General features: G+C 40.0%; 1 protein-coding gene across 1 annotated transcript; it reads right to left on the reverse strand.

Moving 5' to 3' along the window:
• Positions 1-12,931: 12,931 nt before the first annotated feature.
• Positions 12,932-25,811, reverse strand: METTL13 (methyltransferase 13, eEF1A N-terminus and K55). Its single transcript, XM_083357844.1, has 8 exons — positions 25,582-25,811; positions 22,830-23,583; positions 21,815-22,014; positions 20,847-21,042; positions 20,028-20,189; positions 18,443-18,655; positions 16,762-16,893; positions 12,932-15,937 (listed from the first exon to the last, which is right to left on the reverse strand). Exons 1-8 carry the CDS (start codon positions 25,744-25,746, stop codon positions 15,663-15,665), a joined length of 2,097 nt encoding a protein of 698 aa, XP_083213970.1. The 5' UTR covers positions 25,747-25,811; the 3' UTR covers positions 12,932-15,662.
• Positions 25,812-25,993: the final 182 nt, after the last annotated feature.

Here is a 25,993-nt window from a genome sequence, read left to right on the forward strand (position 1 = left end):
CTTTTACGACTTGTGGACTTCAACTCCCAGAATTCCTCAGCCAGCATTGTCTGGCTGAGGAATTCTGGGAGTTGAAGTCCACAAGTCATAAAAGGGCCAAGTTTGAAGACCCCTGATGTATTGGTTTGGTGCCTGTAAATAGTTGCCAAAGAGCTTTCTAGTTTGTTTCTGCTCAGGAGGAGGGGTCGTGTAGTTCTGAACTCCAGTCAATGGTTTGTTTGTTTTTTGTTCACTATTTTAACCTTACAGAATCCTTGCGAACTTGACAATGTACCTACTGTTTCCTGCTCTCTTGTTTATTCTAATGAAGGTATTGCCTATGCAGATTTGGGGATTTTTAATTTAAAATGTCGTATACAGCTATCTTTGCTTTTCACATAATAAAAGCCATTAATATGGACTAAAACTGCCACATAAAGAAACTTGTATGCTGGTTATGGAGAGCTGTTCTTTTGAACTTAACTTTCCCCTGCAAAGGAATATATATTCTGTATAAATTAACATTCATTCATGACCACATGAACTACACAGTATTTTTCCCCCTTTTAAATGTGTCCAGGGACATTATGCCACCTGTAACAAATTTGTTTTATTGAAGTTGCTTTATCAAATGCATGTATAGTCTGTAGAACATTGGCTTTAAATACGAGATTCTTCACTACTTTTGCTGTCATACTTTTGGAACATAAAAGATGTATATAATATGCTTACTTTCATTAATCAGGAAACAGGAATCATGTTCATTAAAATGATAGGTTATCTGGCATGGCTGATGAGATTACATTCCCTCTCTGAGGACCAATGTTGGCTTTGTAATAAAATGAGCCTTTTGAAAAAAGAAAAAAAAAGTGTTGGAGAAGCAATTTTTATTTTCAACATGATCAAAACATTCTGAGGCTTGCACTTAAGAAATGGAAACATTCAATAGGTGAATTCCATTAAAGCTCTGTCTTCCAAATATGTGATATTTGAATTTGAAATTCTTTGGCTGAAATTATATTTTCTGGAATTTGATTATTCTAAGACATGATTCTTTAGTGATGAACAAGTGGGAGAGAGAATTTATAAGATTAGAATTTAGAAGAACAGAATAAATGTCGTGGTTCTGATAGATAAAATCCATTAAAGAACTTTAAAACAAGAATTCTTCCTTAGAGAACATTTTATTCAGGAAACAGAGTATCAGCACTACATAGTTGAACCCAAAACTAGATTCCCTTCCCCCAGATACAAAGTAACAAGTTTCAAGTCCCACCTTCACGAAGCAGTGATAAATCACATTCTCCAATTAGTCCAGAGGCAGAGAGCTCCCCAGTTCCTCAGCCACCAAAATGTTATTGGTTTGTGTCCTTGAGTTCCCAAATCATTATTGGTTTGTGTCCTTGAGTTCTCACAGAACTGCATTATTATTATGGCTAGCTGAGCTCAAGCATTCACCCCATTTCCCCCTTCAACACCTGATTTCTAAACAGAAGAAAAAGCATGTTAAAAGCAAAGTAATGGATAATAGTTTAGAATATAATGTGAAGCCTAGCAAATTGTGGTTTATATGATAAGCTTAGTGTAATAGAAAAATCCAGACATGACCGTGATTGTGTTTCTTTTTTGTTTAAGCAGTTTGAATGTCAAACACATTATTTGGTAACAGAAATGCATAGATTGTGTAATTGATATATATGTATACAGGTAGTGCTCAACGTATGACCACAATTGAGCCCAAAATTTGTGTCACTAAGCCTGACAGTTGCTAAGTGAGTTTTGCCTCAATTTATAACTTTTCTTGTCATTCTTGTTAAATGAATTACTGCAGTTGTTAAATTAGTAAAAACACGGTTGTTAAATTAATTTGGGTTCCCCATTAACTTTGCTTGTCAGAGTGTCACCAAAGGTGATCACATTACCCCAGGACACTCAACTGTCATAAACACATGCCAATTGCCAAGTATCTGAATTTTGATCACATGTCCAGGGGATGCTACAATGATCATAAGTGCGAAAAACAGTGATAAGTCACTTTTTTCGGTGCCGTTGTAACTTCAAACAGTCACTAAACGGATGGTTGTAAATTGAGAATGATCTATATGTGTATCATCTTCATTAGTATAACAAAGACTACACAGGATAATATTTATAAAAATATGTTATATCTTATTAGCAGATTTAATTAGTTTCTTTTGAAAGTTCATTTCTTTCTTGCAAAACAGATTTGAGTTCTGAAGTAATGCTACCTCTGATGTTGAATAGGACAAGTCATTAAACTCAATGCCGGTTCAGTCCAAAATAAAACAGAAGACATACATGGAACCTTAATGGAGAAAAGGGATGAGGCTTGACTAGGTGAACAGACCTAATCCTGCTCTGCCAGTCAGATATTAGATGCAGCACCCATAGAAGCTGGCAGAGTAGCAGAGAATCTTCTCCAACAAATCACATGGTTAAGCTGGCCAGGACAAATTTTAAAGTGATTTTGGAGATCCAACGAGAGCTATGCTGGGAAACTTCAATATTCATGTTGAGATTGTTTATTCAAATCCAGCCCTGGTCTTTCTTGCCTCTCATGCCAGCTATGGGGGCAGGGAAATATCCTTTATAGGCCTTTATAAGCCTTTTCACCATATGCTTTCAATCAGTTGGTGAGTACAGTACAAGGCATTCCATTGTTTTGGACTGCTCAGTCCCCGCAGAGATACAATCTATCCCACAGGTGTCCTTTAAAAGTTTTCTGCAGCACTCAATCAGTCTGGGATACCTGAGACCTGGGATGAAACAAATAAGAGTCCTGCCAATTTTTCTTCTAGCCCAAGTGACAGCAAGACCAATGAACTTGACAACATTGTAGTAATCTTCTGGAAGACCGAAAAATCTCTCTCAAGGTTAAAGATTGGAGAATCATGGGCAAAGCGATAAAAACTTATCTCAGTGCATCATTCAAGGTCCTATTTCTTTCTGCATCCCTCCTACCTGCCATCTAGGTTATTTTTTAATATAGCTCTGCTATACTTCCAGAAGAAAAGAATTGGGTTCAGAATTAACTGTAGTGCTAACTTACTGGGGCACCTCTCACTTGGATAACTTGAAAGGCGGCTAATGCTTGGATTCCAGCTGTGTGCCCATATCCATCCAAGGTAGTCCTACCATTCTTCAAGGAGAGGGATTAGTAGTGTTTATTGCCACTGGTTGTGATGCTGAGGAAACAAAGCCTGGAAAAATCTACCAAGCACTGCCCTTAAATTGTCATGCAATAAATCTGTAAGCACAAGACCATTTGCCAGTCTTGTTATTGAGGCAGTTTGGAACATGGTTGTCAGGGCAGCACAAATTATCCCAACATGTTTTTTTTAACTGGCTCAGAAACTGGAAAATGTACATTACCTTAGCTGTGAAGAGGAGATCTTCAAAAACAAATGGTGAACTATTGCAATCCAGTGGGGGTCTGTAAATGTGCCTACCTATCCAGAAACAACCCCCCCACACACACACACACAATATTCTGGAGTCTTATAGGATAGCAAAGGGGGGGGGAAACCCTTACAATTTTACATTTTTTAAAATAACTTATAATAGTGGCAGCTATTTAATGAATAGACAACACCCCCTTCATGACAGCCTTTTTTCCAGGGGTGTATATGTATGTGTGTGACATGCTCTTACAATATGTCAAGTACCGTAATTCTAAAAGGTTGATGACCCCTTGCATTAATACTATAGGATTTCTTATGGAACAAAGCCATCTGTTCTATCTACTTCTCAGTCTCAATTGCTAACTTGTCAAAATCTGCTTACACATAAGTCAATAAATTATTTTAGGGGGAAAAATTGGCCATTTCTCACTAACTTCAGTATATATTTCAGAGCCTCAGCTCTGTAAGTTTCTTAACAAGGATGTCACGTAAATCAGTTAGTGAGTCAGTTCAGAGGGAGTAAAAAGTGAGTTTCCTAAATTTCAGAGGGATTTCTCATTTTTGTTATGGATACCACAAAACAGTCTTTGAGCTGGCTGCTACATTAAAATATTCATGTTCTTTACTTGGATTGAGGTTTTTCTATTTACGTAAATAACTATTGGGCCAACAGATGCTGTAACCTTCCTGAAGGAAATATTTGAATGCAGATGCTTGAACGTTTCATCATGTTATGAAAGACCGGGTTCAGCTGTAAAATAAGTGAAATGTTATAGATGTTTACACATCATAGGTGGGTACTTTCTTATCTCCTTGGTAACTGCTATAAACACTTTGGAGAAAATAATATTAAGCAGAGTTTGGGATTAAGTCCAGACAACTCTTACTTTCACACCAAGCTTCCTGCTTTTTTTTTTAAATTTTCAACAAATATTTTAAAACGGTTTAAAGAACGTATATAACTCTGCAGCCATTCCAGTTGTTGCCTATCCTCTAACCAGTTTTCCTGTGGGCCTCACGTGAGGCCCTGAGAGTCCTTCTTGGACCTAAAGGAAAAGAAGATAAGACGAGACAGCTAGATGCTTTTATTTCTTTGACAGCAACTGTGCCTGAAAGATGCTTAACAATGCTGTAGACCAGGGGTAGGCAACTTCGGCTCTTTTATGACTCATGGACTTCAACTCCCAGAATTCCTGAGTCAGCTCTGCTGACTCAGGAATTCTGGGAGTTGAAGTCCATGAGTCATAAAAGAGCAGAGGTTGCCTACCCCTGCTGTAGACAGAAAGAAGATCCTACCACTTCTTGGAAACCTTGGAGAACTTTGGGGAAAAAAACATTTTTTTTTCCTGCTGTTGCAGTTGTGATTTTCTATCAGGTTTTAAGGTTCCTTTTTATATCATGTTTTTCCCAGATTACAGTATGCTTAGAGCTGTTTACACAATAGCCATTTAAATTCATATAGTGTATCAAGTAACATTTGCCCTCCATTCAAAATAAATCAAAATTGAGACTATAAAAGAAGAAAAAAGTTGGTTAATAATCTTAATAATGCTGAGACTCTCAACATAATTAAACACATTTTTGTTCAACATATTAATAAATTCAATATTCCTGATCTGCCCCAAACAGGAAATGAGTAAAAGATGCAGCAGAATAACCACAAAACACAACTCCACCCTCTTTTTTGATGGATGTTGTTTGTACTGGGTGTTCAGAGAACTGGTTTTTTTTTAGCTGTACATCAGGGGAAAGGCAGCTTTGCCTCTAGAGTTAATAGAATAGTTTTTCCTCTCTGTTGTCTCTGTTTCTTCTGGGAAGTAATTTTTTTCCTAAGTTGGAGTAATTTTGCTTGCATGTGTATTCAATGATTTGGATTATTTTTAGACAGTAAATATCTTCATCTTCCACAAATTCGATATTTTGTTGCTTTTTGCGGCTTAACCACCATCTTGGAATGTTTCTGGGTGCTGCTAGTTATATACCACTTTATTATTTTTAGAAATAACTAGATGAATATATGCAATATGCCTTCCTCCTATTTTCCCTACAACAACAACCCTTTGAGGTGGGTAGGAGTGAGAGACAGTGACTGGCCCAAGTTCACCCAGCTGGCTTTCATGGCTAAGGCGGGACTCGAAATCATCCTCTCTCTTGCTGGTGCCTTAACAACTAGACCAAACTGGCATGATCAAATATCATGATCTAACATGAGAAGATGTGTAATCATAAATTCTTTATGACCAGACATATTCTCACGGCCACTATTTTGTGATGCCCATGTGAATTTATCAGATTTCTAGTTGTTAGGCTATTTTTTCTAATAAAACAAATATATATATTCTCCAATTATCCACATCTGTCCCCCAGGATTATTCATCATAAACCAAACTTTTGAACTGCAATGTTTCTACAGTGTTATCATTACCTAATTAGCCCTGTTATTGATTTAGGAACTATGACCTCTTTTCTCCCATTAATTCTTGAATCTTGTCTGGCATTCTGTGATCTAGATGATGTTTTCAGCATTTCCACATATCAGAAGGACTTCCAAAACTTCATCTTTAACATAGTACAACTGGGAAGTAATTTGAGGGAAAAGTTATTGACTTCAATGTATGTAGGAAGCATACCACAGTAGTAATGGGAGACTTCAACTATCCAGATATCAACTGAGAGACAAACTCTGCAGCGACCAGGAGTTCAAACAGATGCATCACCAAGTTAGATGACAACTTTGTCATCCAAAAGATAGAGGAGTGAACTAGAAGTAAAGCTATACTGGATCTAATCCTTACTAATAGAGAAGTGATGGAGTTGAAATTGCCAGAACCTTGGGGGAAAGTGACCAGGTGATCCTGGAATTCAATATAATGCAAACACAAGCAATAGAAAATAATTTAATCGGGGTCTTAAACTTCAAAAGAGCTGATTTTAATAAACTCAAAGAGAACCTAGGAAAGATTCCATGGATGAAAATCCTAAAGGGGAAAACAACTCAAGAAGCATGGGAAACTCTGAAAAATGCTATCATAAAAGCCCAACCCAGCACAATACCACTGAAAAAGAAAAAACAAGAAAGTCAAGAAGAAACCAGCATGGCTGCATAAAGATCTCTCAGACAAACTGAAAGACAAAAGGGACAAGTACAAAATACGGAAAGAGGGAAACATAACTAAAGCCGATTATCAGCAGACAGACAGAACATACAAAGATGGAAGTCAGGAAAGCAAAGGCTCAGAATAAACAAACACTTGCAACAGAAATAAATGATAATTTAAAAAGTTTCGACATATTAATAACAAGAAAAAAGTCAAGGAAACTGTAGGTCCACTAAAGAGAGAAGATAGCAAGGAAGTAACAGGCAGAGCTGCTTAACTCATTCTTAGCACCAGTCTTCACACAAAAAGAAATTATAGCACACCATACCAAAAAAACTATGCAAAAGACAAACTAGAAAAAAAATTTTTAAATAAGCAAGAAAATGATAAGAGAACACCTATCCGACCTTGATGAACAGAAATCACCAAGACCTGACAGATTACATCCCAGAGTTCTGAAGGAGCTGGCAGATGTTATCTCAGAACCATTGCACCACATCTTTCAAAAATCCTGGAGCACTGGGCAAGTACCTGAGGATTGGAAAAGGGCTGATGTGGTTCCCATCTTCAAGAAAGGGGGGAAAAACAGACCTAGGAAACTAAGGACCAATCAGTATTGATGTTAAATACCTGGGAAGATCCTGGAAAAGATAATAAAAAAATAGATCTGCGAACAACTAGAAACAATCAAAGTTATAACCAGTAGCCAGCACGGTTTTGTCAAAAACAGATCATGCCAAACCAATCTTATTTCATTCTTTGATAAAGTGACTAAATTAGTAGACCAGCGAAATGCTGTAGACATAGTATACTTAGATTTCAGTAAGGCATTTGACAAAGTAAACCACAATCTACTGCTTGGTAAACTACAAATATGTGGAATAGACAACATCACCACCAGATGGATTTGTAGCTGGCTGACAAATGGTACTCAAAGAATAGTCCTCAATAGTACTACATCCACAAGGAGAGAAGTAAGCAGTGGGGTACCACACGGCTCCGTCTTAGGCCCAGTACTCTTCAGTATCTTCATTAATGATTTGGATGAGGGAATAGAAGGGGAATTCATCAAATTTGCAGATGACATTAAGCTGGCAGGAATAGCCAACACTCCAGAAGACAAGCTCAGGATACAAAAACATCTTGACAAACTTGAACAATGGGCCCTCTCCAACAAAATGAGTTTTAATATGGAGAAAAGCAAAGTTTTACATTTAGGCAGGAAAAATCAAACATATAAGTACAGATTAGGTGAGACCTGACTCAAAAACAGCAACTGTGAAAGGAACCTTGAAGTCCTAGTGGACGATCACTTGACTATGAGCTAGCAGTTTGCAGCAGCAGCCGCCAAAAAAGCTAATATAGTCCTGGGTTGTATAAACAGAGGCATAGAATCAAGATCACACGAAGTATTAGTACTGCTTTATAAAACCCAATGAGACCACACTTGGAATACTGCAACCAATTTTGGTCACCATATTACAATAAAGTTGTTGAGACCTTGGAAAAAGTTCAGAGAAGAGCAACTAAGATGATCAAAGGCCTAGAGACTAAAACATATGAAGAACAGCTGCAGGACTTGGGTTTGACTAGTCTAAAGAAAAGAAGAAATAGGGATAACATGATAGCAGTATTCCAGTATTTGAGGGGCTTCCACAAAGAAGAAGGGGTCAAATTGTTCTCCAAAGCACCAGAGGGTAGGACAAGAAACAATGGTTGGAAACTGATCAGAGAGAAGCAACCTGGGATTAAGGAGAAACTTCCTAACAGTGAGGACAATTAACCAGTGGAACAGCTTGCCTTCAGAAATTGTGGGCACTCCATCACTGGAGGTTTTGAACAAGAGACTGGGCAGTCAATTGTCTGAGATGGTAGGTTCTCCTGCTTGAGCAGGGGGCTGGACTAGAAGACCTCCAAGGTCCCTTCCAGCTTGTATTCTATTCTATTCTATTCTATCAGTGGCGTAGCGTGGGTTGTCAGCACCCGGGGCAAGGCAAGTGACGTCACGGCACTGCCGAAAAGACGCGCCCCGCAGCGGCGTAGACTTTCCAAGAAGAGTCGCGCGCATGTGGGATGCTTCCGGGTCCCTCTCGAGGGTGGCTGGGCGGGGCTCCGACCTGCAAGAGCCGCTGCATTCAAGCTCGCACGTGAGCCCCGCTAAATAAAGCCACGCATGCGCACGAAGCTAGGCCGGCCGGCCGGCGGGTCCATCTTCACTCGGCCAAGCCTGCCGGGGCGCCTGCGGGGTGCTTGCGGTTGGCCTGAGCCTGGGCGGAGAGTTGGGCACTTCTATTTATTTTATTCAGTTTATGTGGCCGCCCATCTCACCTGCCGGACTCGTTTCGCTTTGCAAGAAAGAGCAGCTTGAGAGCGGAGCCAAGCCGACTCTGTGCAGCCCTTGGGGCTCCCTGAGCAGCTCAGTGCGAGCGCGCCCCTCCCAGATGTTGCACCCGGTGCGGCCGGCCCCCCCTGCACCCCCCACACTACGCCACTGTATTCTATTCTATTCTATTCTATTCTATTCTATTCTATTCTATTCTATTCTATTCTATTCTATTCTAATCATTGAAGACTATTTAACTTTGATGATTATGTTCCTCAATCATCCAGCTCTCACTGGCATAATTCCTAGTTCACAAGGATCTCTTTGTTTTAGTGAATTGTGCTGACAGCCTGTATGTCGTATGCAATCTTGGTCTATCTTTTGTTTGTCCTTGGTCTACCATAGTCTATCCATTCTTGGCATTTTGACATAAATCATGCTTGTTGTTTGGCCCCTTTCCTTTTCTTCCTCCATATCAATCTGTCCTTCTTTTCTTTTTCTTTCCACTCTCTTTGTTTTCTCCTCCCATCCATCTTAAGGCAGCATCTAGATCAGGGGTCCCCGATCCCCGGTCCGTAAACCGGTACCGGGCCGCAGCATGCCAGAAACCGTTCTGCACAAACAAGCAAAGCCCCATCCGCGGGATACAGGCAGTACATGAAACTATGCCCCCTCCGGTCCATAGAAAAACCTCTCTCTACGGAACCGGTCCCTGGTGCTCAAAAGGTTGGGGACCTTTGATCTACATAATCACAATTGTTGATGACAAGTGTACATTGGTTATGAACTCATGTTGTAATACCATAGTCCATTAGGAAAACAGTATGTCACTCAATCCAAAAAGGCCCAAGAAGTTCTTGAAAACCAAAACAGTAAATACTTGCTGGTATGTTTCCTGTTTGTTCATTTGGTCATCTTGATGTTAGTAACTTTAGAAGCAGCAGAAATGAGACAAAAGTCTACACTAATATAGGATGGGATGGGATGTTTCAGACCCTTCCTCATGGAGATGATTTAAGGCTATCTCAAGCCACCCGTTCACATATTGCTCAGATTATTCAGGAAATCCCATCTGAACATTTTCTATGGATTCCTAGAGCCATTCCTCCAGATTGTTTCTCGCTTCTTTTAGGGATTCTCATTTGAGTTTTTACAGAGATGTTTGTAGCCGTGCTTGCATATATGTTCTGGACTCTGTAGAACCATGCTTTCTGGAACTTGCTTAAAGATTTTTGAAGTCATCCATCCATCCTTAAGTTTCTTTCAGAGCAAGCAGGTTCTACCCAAATCACTTTCTCCTTCCTCTTTACCTCTCCTTTACCATGCTTGTTTTTGACATCCTAGATGCCTTTAATAGATGCTTCAAGCCATTCTTTTTTTTTTTTAATTCCATTTATATCCCGCCCTTCTCCGAAGACTCAGGGCGGCTTACAAGCTTAGCAGTAGCCTTCATTCTATGTATATGCCTGCTTATTAGGGCTTTCACACACACCCCCAAGCGGCATTTTTACAAAGTCAGCTTAATTGCCCCCAACAATCTGGGTCCTCATTTTACCTACCTCGGAAGGATGGAAGGCTGAGTCAACCTTGAGCCTGGTGGGACTCGAACCTGCACTAATTGCAGGCAGCTGGTGTTACTTAAGGAGGCATTAGCCCACTGCTCCATCAAGGCTTCTTGACTGCCTAGATGGGATGCTTCAGGTTCTTCCTCTTTGAAGCTATTTACAGATATTTCAAGCCATTGTTGGCATCTTCTTTGTATGTTTCAGGACTTTTTCCAAGTTTTTTAGGGATTGCCAAAGCCATTTTTCAAGGAATGGTATAAGTTCTTCAGAAAAAGAAAAGCCTTGTAAAGATCCTTGAAGCCATTGTAATATATTTTCCACGGCTCTTTCCCAATGCTTCTTGAAGTTCTCTATCGATTTTTCAAACCATCTCTTTCTTCTTCTAATCTCTACCTTAGACTTCTGTAAATCCTGAATGCCTTTAATACTATAGATGCTTCAAGCCATTTCCTGAGTATCTAGATGTGGTGTTTTAGGTCCTTCTTCCTCAAGGTTCTTTATAGATATTTAGAGCCATTTTTTGGGATCTTGTTTAGATGCTCCAGGACCAAGCTGTTCTGTACCAGCCTGCTACCGGCCCTGCAGAAAAGGCAGGGACAACCCCTTTTACAAGAAGGCAAGAGGCTGGAATTACGCCTGCCAAATTTATTGATACAAAAACAAATAGAACAAGACACAAACCAAGAAACAGGAGCTTTTCAAGCGGTTGCCTTCAGCAAACCAGCCCTCCCACGCATTCCCCCTTTTATACAGTTCAGGGCGTGGCTTCTCTCTGCCTCCTTCCGAGGAGCCCCATTGCCTTCCTCTGTTTACTCCTGATTGACTGCCTCCTGCGTCGGGCGTCCTTGAACAGGACCAGCTGTGGGTCATCTTCATCCACGCTGTCAGGCTCACACAGCTGGGTCTGCGTCGTGACCAGGTGAGAGGGGCCTGGCTGAGGGCTCTCATCAAGCTGTCCAACCCCCTCAGCAAGCTCTTCAATACCCCCCTCCTCCTCCTCCTCTGAGTCGTCCGACCCAACTGCTGAACCCACAGGCTGACCCTGAATCACAACACAAGCCTCACACAGGTGCCGGCGTCACTGAGAGCCTTGCATGCATGCTCACAGCCGTTTGCATGGTGCACCTGCTTGCAGCCTGTTTGTGCGTGCACATGCAGCCACATTCATGTTTGCGCATGCGCATGTAAGGCACATACCCCTCCCTCTCCCACCAGGCTGCCAACCCAGAAAGGTTGGAGAACCCTGCTTTAGAAAATGATGTAGAAATTTCAAGTAGTCCAAAATACTGTGACTGGCCAATATGTTCATGTGTGGCCAACACATCACTTAACTGATGGCCAGTATGCTTTTGGGCCCAATGCAAATTGTTACTGTTGATCTTTAAACGCCTACATGGTTTTAAGGTAGGGTGTTTCCACCTGTTTCTACAAGGTTACGAAGGAAAAATCTTTCTCAGTTGTAGGGGGCCCTTACATACAACCCCTTCTCTCTTGGAAAAAAAATCCTTCTGCTGATGACTTTTTAGCTTTAGACTAAAGGATTCTCCTCCTCCCAGTTTTGGGTTTTATAACGGTTCTGCTACAGATAGTTCTCGACTTACAACCAGTTGCTTAATGACTGTTCAAAAATACAATTGCCCTACCGGGGAGACTGCTTATGACCTAGATTCAGAATTCTGCCTCCATGATCTCATGACCAAACTTTGGGCACTCAGTAACTGGGCCACCTTTACAGCTGCTTGCAGCATCCCACGGTCATGTGATCTCAGTTACAATGAAAACTGGAATTTGCTTCTGGTTTTTGGAAAAACCACACCCACAGCAAAGCACTGGTTCACTTAACAACTTTGGTGGGTGCTTAGCAACCACGGGATTCACCTAACAACTGCTGCAAAAGAAATCATTTTACAGCCATCACCATTTATGACTGTGGTAGGCAGGCTACATTACAGTTATAAGTTGAGGACTACTTATATTGCTTTAAAGAATCTACTTATTAAAGTTAATGTAACTCTTAAAAGTAGCGGCATATATTTTGGGTTTGAAAAATGTCAGATTGTTTCAAATAACACAGAGAGATGCTAAGCTCACACAAGGAGGGCCAAATAATTCTGAATCATTTTCTAAATCTACACAGCCGTTGTAATTATCACTATTACAAAGTCCTTGCTTATTGCAAACTTTGGTTACTGATTGAATTAAAGCTACAATTTAAAAAAAATGCCTTCCATTTGTTTTTTTCAATCATGGAAAATATATTAATCAGGGACAATACAGCAATCGGTTTCAAAAGTGGTTACAACAGAAATTAGTTTATACTAGCTGAAGTATATTTGGCAGAAAAGATCCCAGAAAGAGATATTTATGTATTAGGAAATTGTGATTTTATTATGCTCATAATAAAATGATTGGCAAAATGTGTGGTGATGATATGCATAATCTGCGGAAAGTGTGCTTTTTATCAGAAGGAACTTTCTTATTGTGTCATGAAATTAAGGAAACTATGAAGAATAAAAGAACATGCATTTTTTCTGACAGGTTGGACAAGATCTAACACCATTTTATTCGCCAAGAACAGCTGCTCTAGCAAGCCAGAAAGAATTTTTCTTTGCAACCATGCTCTTTGATTTTACCTTAAATAAAAGCATGAACTCAATTCAAAATTGTTTCTTCTCCAGTTTTATAAATGAGACAGTCACAGTAGAAGTAGAAGCAGATTTTTTTCTTCCTTTTATTCTTTAATGTAAAGCCTGACTATACTTCCCCTTGGCTGCTTTCAGAATTTGTGACCCTCCTAGGTATTTTACAACTCATCAATTCTTGCAGAATAGAGCCTATCACAGGGGCCCAGAAACAATGCAGGGAAGTTTCTGTCTAGACCAGGGGTAGGCAACCTTGGCTCTTTTATGATTTATAGACTTCAATTCCCAGAATTCCTGAGCTATGCTGACTCAGGAATTCTGGGAGTTGAAGTCCATGAGTCATAAAAGAGCTGAGGTTGCCTACCCCTGGTCTAGACAGTGATGACTCAGATGATGATGCAAAATGGAACCAGAGGATTCTACTTTGTAAATCCCTCATCCTTGACCCATAAGTGTCAAAAAGGGAGTCACAAGTATAGTGCAAGTGACTGTGTCATTGACTCAAACATCTTTGTACCAAATGCTAAGACTATCAAAGAGATTCTCTCAAATACTGCACTTTCTTATAAAAACCTGATATAATAATCACCTTCCTTAAGTTCCTTCCTTTTTATAAATATAACTTCTTGTATTCAGGAGTTTCACTTTCTGATAAATTACCTTTCTTTTTCGCTTTAACTTATATTTGTAACAAAATATAAAACAAAAGCTATTTCTGATTTTAAACAAAGGGGGATTCTTTGTCTGCAGTTGATGTTAAACATTCAATGACTATAAAAAGGGGCAAATCTAAAGCAAGATGTTGCTCCTGGGAAGCATTTTAGGGCACCTCTTCATCTCAAAATCTCTCAATAAAAAGGTTTCCAATTCAGCCATAAAGGAATGGGCATTTCCTTTCCCTTCAACTTTTCAAACTGATGGCCCATCATTGTCCAGGATGCAAAGAAGAGCTCATCCGTCAGAAACTTGACATACAGGGAGTGCAGAATTATTAGGCAAATGAGTATTTTGACCACATCATCCTCTTTATGCATGTTGTCTTACTCCAAGCTGTATAGGCTCGAAAGCCTACTACCAATTAAGCATATTAGGTGATGTGCATCTCTGTAATGAGAAGGGGTGTGGTCTAATGACATCAACACCCTGTATCAGGTGTGCATAATTATTAGGCAACTTCCTTTCCTTTGGCAAAATGGGTCAAAAGAAGGACTTGACAGGCTCAGAAAAGTCAAAAATAGTGAGATATCTTGCAGAGGGATGCAGCACTCTTAAAATTGCAAAGCTTCTGAAGCGTGATCATCGAACAATCAAGCGTTTCATTCAAAATAGTCAACAGGGTCGCAAGAAGCGTGTGGAGAAACCAAGGCGCAAAATAACTGCCCATGAACTGAGAAAAGTCAAGCGTGCAGCTGCCAAGATGCCACTTGCCACCAGTTTGGCCATATTTCAGAGTTGCAACATCACTGGAGTGCTCAAAAGCACAAGGTGTGCAATACTCAGAGACATGGCCAAGGTAAGAAAGGCTGAAAGACGACCACCACTTAACAAGACACACAAGCTGAAACGTCAAGACTGGGCCAAGAAATATCTCAAGACTGATTTTTCTAAGGTTTTATGGACTGATGAAATGAGAGTGAGTCTTGATGGGCCAGATGGATGGGCCCGTGGCTGGATTGGTAAAGGGCAGAGAGCTCCAGTCCGACTCAGACGCCAGCAAGGTGGAGGTGGAGTACTGGTTTGGGCTGGTATCATCAAAGATGAGCTTGTGGGGCCTTTTTGGGTTGAGGATGGAGTCAAGCTCAACTCCCAGTCCTACTGCCAGTTTCTGGAAGACACCTTCTTCAAGCAGTGGTACAGAAAGAAGTCTGCATCCTTCAAGAAAAACATGATTTTCATGCAGGACAATGCTCCATCACACGCGTCCAAGTACTCCACAGCGTGGCTGGCAAGAAAGGGTATAAAAGAAGGAAATCTAATGACATGGCCTCCTTGTTCACCTGATCTGAACCCCATTGAGAACCTGTGGTCCATCATCAAATGTGAGATTTACAAGGAGGGAAAACAGTACACCTCTCTGAACAGTGTCTGGGAGGCTGTGGTTGCTGCTGCACGCAATGTTGATGGTGAACAGATCAAAACACTGACAGAATCCATGGATGGCAGGCTTTTGAGTGTCCTTGCAAAGAAAGGTGGCTATATTGGTCACTGATTTGTTTTTGTTATGTTTTTGAATGTCAGAAATGTATATTTGTGAATGTTGAGATGTTATATTGGTTTCACTGGTAAAAATAAATAATTGAAATGGGTATATATTTGTTTTTTGTTAAGTTGCCTAATAATTATGCACAGTAATAGTCACCTGCACACACAGATATCCCCCTAAAATAGCTATAACTAAAAACAAACTAAAAACTACTTCCAAAAATATTCAGCTTTGATATTAATGAGTTTTTTGGGTTCATTGAGAACATGGTTGTTGTTCAATAATAAAATTAATCCTCAAAAATACAACTTGCCTAATAATTCTGCACTCCCTGTATGGACCTGTAACTAATGTAACACAGCACTCTCCGAATGCAGTGGCCTGTATTTCTTATCTCCAACTATAGCTGTAACATGGAAAATGTGGTTGTTCAAACCAGTCTTATTGTTTCCAGCGTATCTGCCAGGATATAAGTGCTATCCCATTTTTGCCTAGGTTGCTGCAGTGCCTTCTCCAAAATCCGAGCTTTCGCTTGAAGGTCTCTGGGAGATAATTTGACTTTATCCTGCTGTTGGCAAAAGATGATCTCATTTACTTCCCCTTCAATCTTCTGAGTATAAAGTACAGGGAAAGTCTCTTTCATGGCAGCCAGAACAGACCCTCGAAGCAAAATATCTCGACACACCAGATTGAGAATAAAAATGCCTACAGATAGAAAAAATAGAATATTTTGGCTTATTATTACAATCAATGAGGCTACATAAGAGAGTATTTCCTTCTGGTGGAATCCCCCTCTTGCCTTCTGTATTATATAAAAAACTAGCTTTTTTCTAATCACTAGATAGTATCATAGAATTTAACCAATGTTACATTCTACTTTTGCTGATATAAAAAGTCTATTATTTAGTTACTTTTGTTCTCTGCCACACATTTTTTTATTACATGCCTAACCACAGACAGACAAAGATAAAATCTCTGACAATAGTTTTGCAGACCTTACCAACCTTATGTGCAAGGTTTTTCTGAGGTCTGCAGTAATCTCTTCTGATATAGGCATGATTCACTTTTGCAAACTGGTATAATGAACAGACCTGATGGTAGCAACCAATATATAGCTTTATGCAAGAGGCCCCTCAAACCCACACTCAATTATTATCTCGACTAGAATTTCTAATTCAATTCATCTTCTGAAAGGAGTATGTTATTTAATACATTATCTTAGGCTTTACTTATCCGGTAAAGGCAGTAAATGCTGACTCAATGTGTTCAGTCAAAACACGACACAGTACAGAATTTTCTGTGTTGTTTAACAAAAATCTCTTTATCTATTAACAGATGTCGTTCTAATCATGCTATTGTGGTGGTACTGCAAGATTTCAAAGAATTTTTAAAAGTTCACAAACTTGCTCCTAGTACTGCTTCTAGAACAATTCGTATCAGGTAGATCCAAATAAAAAGGCAGGATAGGTCCTAGAGAGGCAGTTCATCATTTTATTGTACTCAGGCATTTACTACTGAGTGGTTCTCACCTTCCGTTTTCAAAAGCGTTTTCACTTTCTGAAGAAAGATTTTCTCCACAAAGGCTGGTGGTGGACAGCTTATTCCCAAAGTTGAATCTTTGCTGTCCACATCAAACATTATTACATCATAAGATGATGGAGCTGGGAAGGGAAGGGAAAACAGTGGAGCATATTTCTCACAAAATATCAGTGAAGATCAAATAGAGCTTAACATGTTGCCAATAACACTTGTAAAAATAATATATTTTGTTTTTAAGATCTATCTGCTTTGTATTCTGATATATAGTCATGAAAATAAGTATGTCTAAAAAAAAACCCCACAATCCATGGCAATCACAAGATCATCTAAAAAACCATTTTACCGACTAAGATTAGCCCTACCCAGAAATACTTTCATGAAGAAAGTACGCACTTCAGAATATTCTCCCAATTACATCAGCTCAAGACATATCCAGCTCAAGATCTCCCTCTTTAGGTTATTATCACATTAGGTATTCATTGCTGTAGACTTTGCTAAATAGAAGAAAAGTCAAAGGCAATTGAGAAACATTTTACCTAAGTGCATTAATCACACATCCTTTTTTTTTGTAAATTGAAATGTTTACTGACCAGAATTTCCCATAAACCATCTCCCTCTAAGATAAATGATCCACTTCCCCAAAGAATTAATTACAAATTAATCTAGAAAGCAGATGCATATTGCTTGCATCAAAAAGGTTGTCATATCAAACTGAGCACTATAATCACTTATTTGAGCTGAGTACTGTATATGACTTTTGAAAAAAGAAGCAAAGCTTATGTTTGTCAGGTCATAGTTCATTGAAGTAGTATACATTCTGACCTATGCTGTTACGATCCTAGTTATGATACATACAGATACTGCTGCAGTTGATAAATTTTTCATTCCTTTTTTAAATTGGGGAAAAAGTAATTCTCAGAAGAACTTTTAACTCTTACTGCTGCTTCTCCATTTTAATTTCCTCCCAATCTCAGCCTCTATGACGTTGATTTGCTTTAAAATTATCTGTAATTTTCCCTTATGATCAAATAGCAGAATTGTCTTGCTGGACCAGAGCACAGATCTATTTTATCATCATTCAACTCAGAAACAAGAAGGTAAATAATGACCTGCACATAGCATTCTACTTGTCCCTAAAAGCATACACACATTGTTCCATATCAAGACGCAGATTCTATAGCATATACATAGGCAAATGTGTCAGTTGGGGGCACAGCCCAACTGTAAATTGCAAGCTTTTGAGTGAAATAACCCACCTAGCATTGTGGTTCTCAAGGCTCGATATTTAAATAAAGATTTTTGACACAAGAGCTAGAGGCTTCTGTGTTCCTTGTAGGAAAATGAAACCATTTTTGTATCAGTACCCGATTTACAGCTTCATAGGGCGTAATTATAGTTAACCTGTATTATAGGAATTCTTTTTCCAAATTCTGATATACAGAAATATAACTGCTAAAGCTTCCAGACTAGAAGGGAGTTTATTAACATTTTTCTTCTTGAACCGTTAAATGCTCAAAATAACTCATTTTAATTATACAAACAAATTAGAGCAGTACAGATGCTTGCAAGATTTCTGAAATACTTGCTGTCAGAAGGTCAAAGGGCACAAACAACACTAAGAGATGCACATAAATCATGGCTTGGGTGTGGACTGATCCAAGAAGTCATTACCTTTTGCTGTCAGATTGGCAACATAAACTAAGCCATCTGCAATGTGAACTTTGAGTCTGTCTCCTGGCGAAAAACCAAACCAGCGTGTAGCTACTTCCAGCATGGCAGAATCAATCTCCACTACATCAACAGAAGACTGCAAGAAGTAGTCATGAAGGAAGAGGGGAAGGCTGCCACCACCCAGGCCAATCACAAGCATATGGATCTGGGCCTCTGGAAGCAACACACAGAAAGTTACCAATTGAAAGCACAACAGTGTCCTGCTCTGATCAGGGAGTGTGGCATGGGGTACTTCTGTATCATAACTCTCAGTGTTATGTTTGAAAAGTCCGAACTTCTTATAGCTGTTATAGCTGCTCTGCTAACTCAGGGGGCGATTTATTTAAGAGCAGAAAAGAAGCCAAGTCCATTGCTCCATGCTCCGATTTTCTGAGGTTACATTTCGGTCCATTCCCCGGGGCACCAAATAACTGAGTAGTGCTTAGATACAGCTGCTGACAAAGACGCCTCTGTTTTTTAAGAATCCCTCCTTGGAGGAGTATATGTCAACTCCCATGCCACAATGTAACAGGATCAGTTCTGTGTAGGGCAGGGGTAGGCAACCTCGGCTCTTTTATGACTCATAGACTTCAACTCCCAGAATTCTTGGGCCAGCTATGCTGAGGGGAAAGGGAGAGGTTTTCAAGCTGAGCCATGCTGGCTCAGGAATTCTGGGAATTGAAGTCCATGAGTCATAAAAGAGCTGAGTTTGCCTACCCCTGGTGTAGGGCAAGCTGCATCCCAGCTGTAAGGTTACCAGAGGTGGGATGAAAAATCCAGATAATAGGTAACCAATGACATGGCAGGAAAGATATACAGAAAACTCTTCAGACTTTGTTGCCACCTAATGACCACGTGGATTTTCAGAGTTCAGATCTGATAGCCCAATGTTTTGGTTGTATGTAGAGCAGCCCTAATCACAGATGGATGAGAAAAAAATCAGAGGAAAAAATAAAATATGCTGCACATTTTGGCAAGACTACCTTAGGGCTGGGGGGGGCTGAAAAAATGACTGCAGCTTGAACTTTGCGTCTGCATGCTTTTTCCTTTCTTTTCACTATTTGCTCAGACGCTCAATTTAATTCAATTTCATCTGGCCAAATGAATTCTAGTTAATGGATATGTATTACATATGTTAGCACCTTTATGATCCTACTTCAAACTCCGTTTTTACTCCTAATGAATTTGAGGGTGGAAGAGACTAGAAGCATAAGCTTATTTACAAATGCCTCATAGAGGGACAGGAGATTGTGAGTTCTAGCCTTAGGCATGAAAGCTGTCTGGGTGACTTGGGTCAGTCCCTCTCACTCAGTCCAACCCACCTCAAAGGGTTGTTGTTTTTGTGGGGAAAAAGAGGTGGAGGAGGAAGAAGCATTGGTATGTTCGTCACCTGGAGTTATTTATAAAAGCAAAAAAAAAATTGGAATAAAAAACAAACAAACGAACAGCCTACTACTTAACTATGACTGACAGGGATCTGACACAAATGTCACTTAATTTTCGTGGGCCACACTTAAAAAAATTGCTTCTGTGGCCTCCTACTCACTTGGCAGATCTTCAGGGTTTTCCAGCAAGCAGAGCCCTGCGACCATAGCTCTGTGGTGAGCACAACACAAGTAACTTTTGTCAATGGCCGGACAAGCAGCTTCAGCATCAGGTTTGAAGTGGTCCCTAGGGGCCACGTTCTTCTTCTGCTTCCGCTTGTTACCTGGCCAAAGAAAACAAACTTAGACGGACAAGCAGACTACCGTAACTATAAAAAGGAACTGGAACTTATCCAGGATAGGAGACAACTACTCCAAATACTCTATATCCCCCGCTCAGGGACACTCCCCACAATGGGACAGGATTGGAATTCTTTCTCTTTCTCCCAAAATAGCCATTCTGATCATTTTGTTTTTAACAAATTATTAATTTCAAAACAGGCTGGAATTCATTTTTGCTCACTAGATGGCTGTGCACAGGTAATGTCCATCCAGATGCTGCAGATTTATAACGCTTGACAGGCCAGTCAGCACAAGTAATAGTCAGGGATGCTGAGAGTTGTACTCTAACAAACTTTCAAAGGGCCATAAATTCACCTGGTAGAGAAGACTGATATGGATTTGCACATCTTAAAATATGAGGGGTAAATAGGAGGGACAGCAATGCATATTGTACTTAGTAATTCAAAAACGCTGCCTTACCTTACTGGCCCGTCTCAATGCTTCTTTCTACCATTTGCTTAAATTGATCCGCAGAAAGCTGGAGAGAAAAGTGGGGCTGAGCAGCATATGCCTCCCACTTATAACACCTGCACTAGGTCTCCTCACAACCCCATTCTAGAACACAGTAGCCCATAGAGTAGTTGCAGCTTTCATTTCACCTTTGTGGGGCACCCTGGATGAAAGCCTTGCTTCTGACTGCACTACATTCCTGTTGCTGAGGAAGATGAGGTGGCGGAAATAGCAAGCACCATCTCCTTTCACATCTTCAATAACATACTCCCCACTAAAAGGACTAGTATCGGAATGCTGGATGGTACGGATCCCAATGTCTCCATCCACAGACAGAAATGGCACCTGCAAGAGAAGGCAATCTAATGATACTACCATCCCACAGAAAGTTTCTTCAAAGAGCAGGGGGAAAAAAAGAATATAAAGCATATTATAAATGCCATCTACTGTGCCCACCTGATCTATGATCACCACTTTCTAGGATCTTAGATCTGTGGCAGTCTTTGCTAGAACCAATACTGAGATGGCTGAAAAAAGATTTTGACATTGTTTTTTTTTTGGTATTCTTACAGGCAAGAGGCAATGCCAATTTTATTTTAAGTATCAAGTACTCTTGATCACTTGATCTTTCTAAAAGCGTTTAGGGTATCTAAATAGACCCGTATTTTGCTATCACATACAAAATGAAGTTTAAGTATTAGGCCAAGACACCCGATTGCTGTTCCTCCCTGGCCTACTATCAGCAGTGGCCAGGAGGTCCTGAGCAGCCTTTGTTTCTGCAGAGGAAAGATCATGGAACAAATTAATTTTGCTTTTGCTATACAAAGAGGTTGGCAAATTCATACGGCATTGCTCAAAGGAACCATCACTGAACAATTTGAGGAGAAAAAAAATTACCTAGCGCTTCTAATCACATATGTTAACCGTCATCAAAAGCAGTAGGCTTCTGAATAGCTTCTGAATACTAATTGCTAAAAAATATCAGCCAGAAAGTGCTACTATAATTGCATCCTGCTTGTTGGCTTGCCCTTGTTATCCAGTGGGCCACTGTTTCGAGAAGATCTCAGGGCTAAACAGATCTTTTACCCGTCATTAGCCAGACAAAAGACATACATACCTGCTGCTGGGCTGGAAGCCCAGGGGGGGCCAGTTCCATCACTTTTTCTGACAGTTCTGCCTGGATAGCTCCCATGTTGTCATACTGTTGATTTCTATGTAAGGCCACAGTTACCAGTCGCCAAAATCCTGCACTCACAGCCAACTGCTTCCGTCCCTCCTCTGTGCCAAAGAGCCACTCAGTTTCTCTGCCCTGTGGTACTGGATCAGGCAACAGAAAGGATTTGTACCTCATCAAAAATATTGATTTTCTGCATTTGCATTTTTTTTCAATGCCCAGATTCTATATATTTCAATTTCATGGAATATTTAAATCAGAACAAATTTTCTGTTCTCATGTTACAGCTTATTGCTTTCCTTGGTAATTCATACCGTGTTCACCATGATTAATATTTGTCCTTAAATAAAACTTTGATCACTACTTTCTTAGAATATTTATTCAGTTGTTCATAATTAATTAATCATATATTGGAAAGGTGAGAGTTTGGTCTCGATTCAGATGTTTTAGATATTAGGGGATATTAAAATATTTTATCCACCAAAAGAAGGGCAAGCAAAAAATATCTAAAAATCATCAGTTGTTAGAAACTGCAGCACTTATTATTTTGATAACTTTCATTTCGTGAGTTAGAATTTCAAAGTTCAGAATACGAACTGCTACTCGAAAACATTAAGATACAGAATGTTTAATAATTTTCAACTCTTTTTCCCCTGTCTGTTATGAACCTATTCAAAAGTTGCTAGTTCGTTCTTTGAGGATGAAAGAAGGTAAATTCATAGAGAGAGAAAAAAAATCCTAAAGGTTACTTGCTAATTAGCACTGACAAACGCACCAGTCCCATAAATATTTTAATAGATTTTGCTACCCTTCCAAATACCTGAAAAGTACTGAAAATTTTGCTTAACAATACTAGCAGTGTTTGAGGAAGAAAATCTAAAGACAGAAGGAATCTTGGGTTGTCTGAATTTTATTTGATCTCCATACAGTGGGCTGAACAATGAACACATTGACTCACTGATAAAGATGGCAAATTGTTTGTCCCGTGACACTTTCACCTTTGGGCTATGCACTACATGTAAAGTATACCGGGTTTGGCCAGTGTCTTTGCTGCAGAGATCCAGAGAGATGGTCCCTACGTTGGAGGTCTTATTGAGTTGATTCCGCAGCAGAGAGTAGTGTTGTCTCTCCTTCACTGCATCAATCAGATGTTCCCTGTTCTTGAACCGGGCAGGTTTCTCTTGTGTTTCAGTACAGAACTCCAAAATGCATAAAAGAGACCCAGCGACCGGTCTTATCTTTGTCATAACATAAACAAAGACAGGCAACGCAAATTCCTGCTCTGAAGCGTCTGTTTTCTGGCCAGGGATTTGATGTACTCGAACCATCCAACCTTCTTGAGAGAAATAGTCCACAGCTGCCTTCAATACATGTGCCTGTGCCAAGGAGACACATAGATAACGCCCCCCAAATTGCAGGACACGGCCAATTTCAGCAAACATTCTTTCAGCTCTTTTCAGACTGGTTTCTTCTCCATCAGTCAGCAGGGCATCAAGAGTGCCTTTATCAAACACCACTTGGAAATGCTCATCAGGGAAATCCATTTGCAGTACATCCATTACCATGTAAGTCATTTTGGGTCTCTGTTGTGTGCTGCGTTCCTGCATCTGCTTAACCACCTGCTCATTAATGTCCACACTGACGATATTGTGATAGCCTTCATCATAGAGCTGCTCACTTAGTTCTGAATTGCCACAGCCAACAACAAGAATCTAGTGGAAAAGCATGGAAGAAATTTCACGTTCCTTTTAGGCAAGTCAAAATTATTCCTTAGCATAGGGATTTTTCAGGTAGCTTATACAATGAGTTCTAGCATTTGGCCTTCAAAGTAAGTAAAACATATTGAAACCAAAATGAAAATAGATCCTAGATAATTTGTGTACATTTCACTGGATATTTTAAAATAAAAGTCAGTGAAACTAATGAAGAGAAATATAATCGTAGGAAAGTTAATCTGGAAAAAGCTGGAAGATTACACCCTGACGTACGAAAATGTCTCATGTAGAGTCCATGTAAACTCCATACTTTTAGATTTCAGCTTAAAAAGCAGGATTGAGAAAGAAGTTAGTATTCCATAATTTCTTATCTGCATATGCAGAAAGTGGAACAAGAATAAAGGCATATTTGTCATACTATATTACACTAAATCAGATTGTAGATTAAGTTAAGATGTTGGAAGCAATTTTATATTTCAACTAAAAAGACTCCCAGGCTTCCTACATGATGTATTAAAAAAACCCTCTCCCCCCAGGCTTATAACTTGAAAGACATAAGGCAAAAGATTATTTTTTTGGAATACATGTACTCACACTTACATCACAGAAAAAGATATTTAAACGCCACTGCTCTGACAGATACAAAGTGCACTGAAGATGTCCCCCCCCAATGGAGACGAACTGTTTGCAGCCAAATCGCCAAGTTCGGAGATCAAACCAACAGCCCAACTACCAACCTGAGCTACTAATATTCAAACACATGTCAACATGTACTCATATATACATAGAATATATGAGTACATGTATATACATAGAGTACATGTATATACATGCATATACATAGAGTACATGTATATACATGCATATACATAGAATGAAGGCTACTGCTAAGCTTGTAAGCCGCCCTGAGTCTTCGGAGAAGGGCGGGATATAAATGGAATTAAAATAAATAAATAAATAAATATATTCATTCTTTATCATTTTAGTCTATGTAGGTGTAAAGGAGCTGGATGGAGAAGAAATAATATCTCTCCTGTGAAGATTGCAGTTATCCAAGAGATTATAGCAGTCAGAAACATCAAACAGAGCTAAGAGTTCTGCAATTTTTAAAACTGTTTTCACCTGCATGGCTCTGATGTCAGTATCTGTAAGAATTCTGTAGCACATATGTACCTATGTGCTTGGGATTTCTTACATTCTGCATCTTTGATATTGTAAAACGTAGGGCAGAGCCTGCCTTGCTGGTATTAATCTGTCAGCTACCAAATCAAACAAATTAAAATCAACATTTTTCTCCATCCTACGCCTAAGTAGAATAAAATCTGAATTGCTTTCCTCCAAGCTGATCCGGGAAAAGGACTGTGACTTTAAAAACTAGAATTAGTTCTTGAGCTCTTCCTAGATATCGTGGCCAATTTGAATTGCAGAGGCCCTCTTGACATTACCAGCTAACTGAAAAGATGGCGATTAGTTAGTGGCTTACACGCGTTGTGATGTACATCCAGCCAGTGTAGCCAATTTATATTTAAGTGATTCGAACGTAACCCCAAAAATTGGCTTGAGAAAACTCTAGTTCAATTAATGAAAATCCGAACACAAATTTCACGGATCTCTTCCGGAGCCCAGGAATGCCTTAAGTTAGGGTAGGCAACCTGGGCTCTTTTAGGACTCGTGGACTTCAACTCCCAGAATTCCCGAGGCAGCTATGCTACCAACTTGGTGTTGTCTGAATATTTGCAACCCTAGCAAACACTGCTGGAAAACAATGAACTTTTAACTCGTAAGTCTAAGCCAAGGGTAGGCAACCTCGGCTCTTTTATGACTCATGGACTTCAACTCCCAGAATTCCTGAGCCAGCTATGCTGCCTCGGGAATTCTGGGAGTTGAAGTCCACGAGTCCTAAAAGAGCCATGGTTGCCAACCGAATAAAGTTTATGCACCCCTGCTTTCCTTTCCCTTCACTCTGTTTTTCTCCTTCAGTTGATCACGTCTCACCGAGTCCCGCAGGCGGAGATACCGCCCCAAAGTCGATCCGAGTCCTCCTGACCACTCTCCATACCACTCAAAGGCGCGCTCGCCTCGCTTCCGAAAGAATCGGTCCCAGTACTCCGACGAAGCGAAGTCTCGAGCGTGTCTTGGCAGCAACCGCAACGCCTCCATAACTTAAAGCCCCAGGAAGGCCAAAACCCCGCGAGCCAAAACACACGCCGGAAGTGCCTTCGGGGTCTTCATCCTCCCACTTTTTTTTTCCCCTTCTCCGAGTCCTGCCTCTACCTTCAAAGCTCATTGGTTGCCTAAGGCTTCCATCTTTGCTTCTTCCGTCCAATGGCTTTTCAGCATTTTCAATAGGTCCCTCTCTTCTTCGGCGTGATTCGTCATCCTACGTACACCGTCAAAGCCTGCTTGT

This window comes from Vipera ursinii (assembly GCF_947247035.1).
Source record: "Vipera ursinii genome assembly, chromosome: 3".
NCBI classification, from domain to species: domain Eukaryota; kingdom Metazoa; phylum Chordata; class Lepidosauria; order Squamata; family Viperidae; genus Vipera; species Vipera ursinii.

Excerpts from the sequence above, each read along its gene's own strand:
- METTL13 (XM_083357844.1), bottom strand. The coding sequence starts at position 25,746 with ATGGAGGCGTTGCGGTTGCTGCCAAGACACGCTCGAGACTTCGCTTCG. Across the intron at positions 23,584-25,581 it reads ATCTCCGCCTGCGGGACTCG|ATTCTTGTTGTTGGCTGTGG; the intron begins GTGAGACGTGAT and ends CTTTTCCACTAG. Across the intron at positions 15,938-16,761 it reads AACGCTTTTGAAAACGGAAG|GCATTTTTATTCTCAATCTG; the intron begins GTGAGAACCACT and ends TTCTATCTGTAG.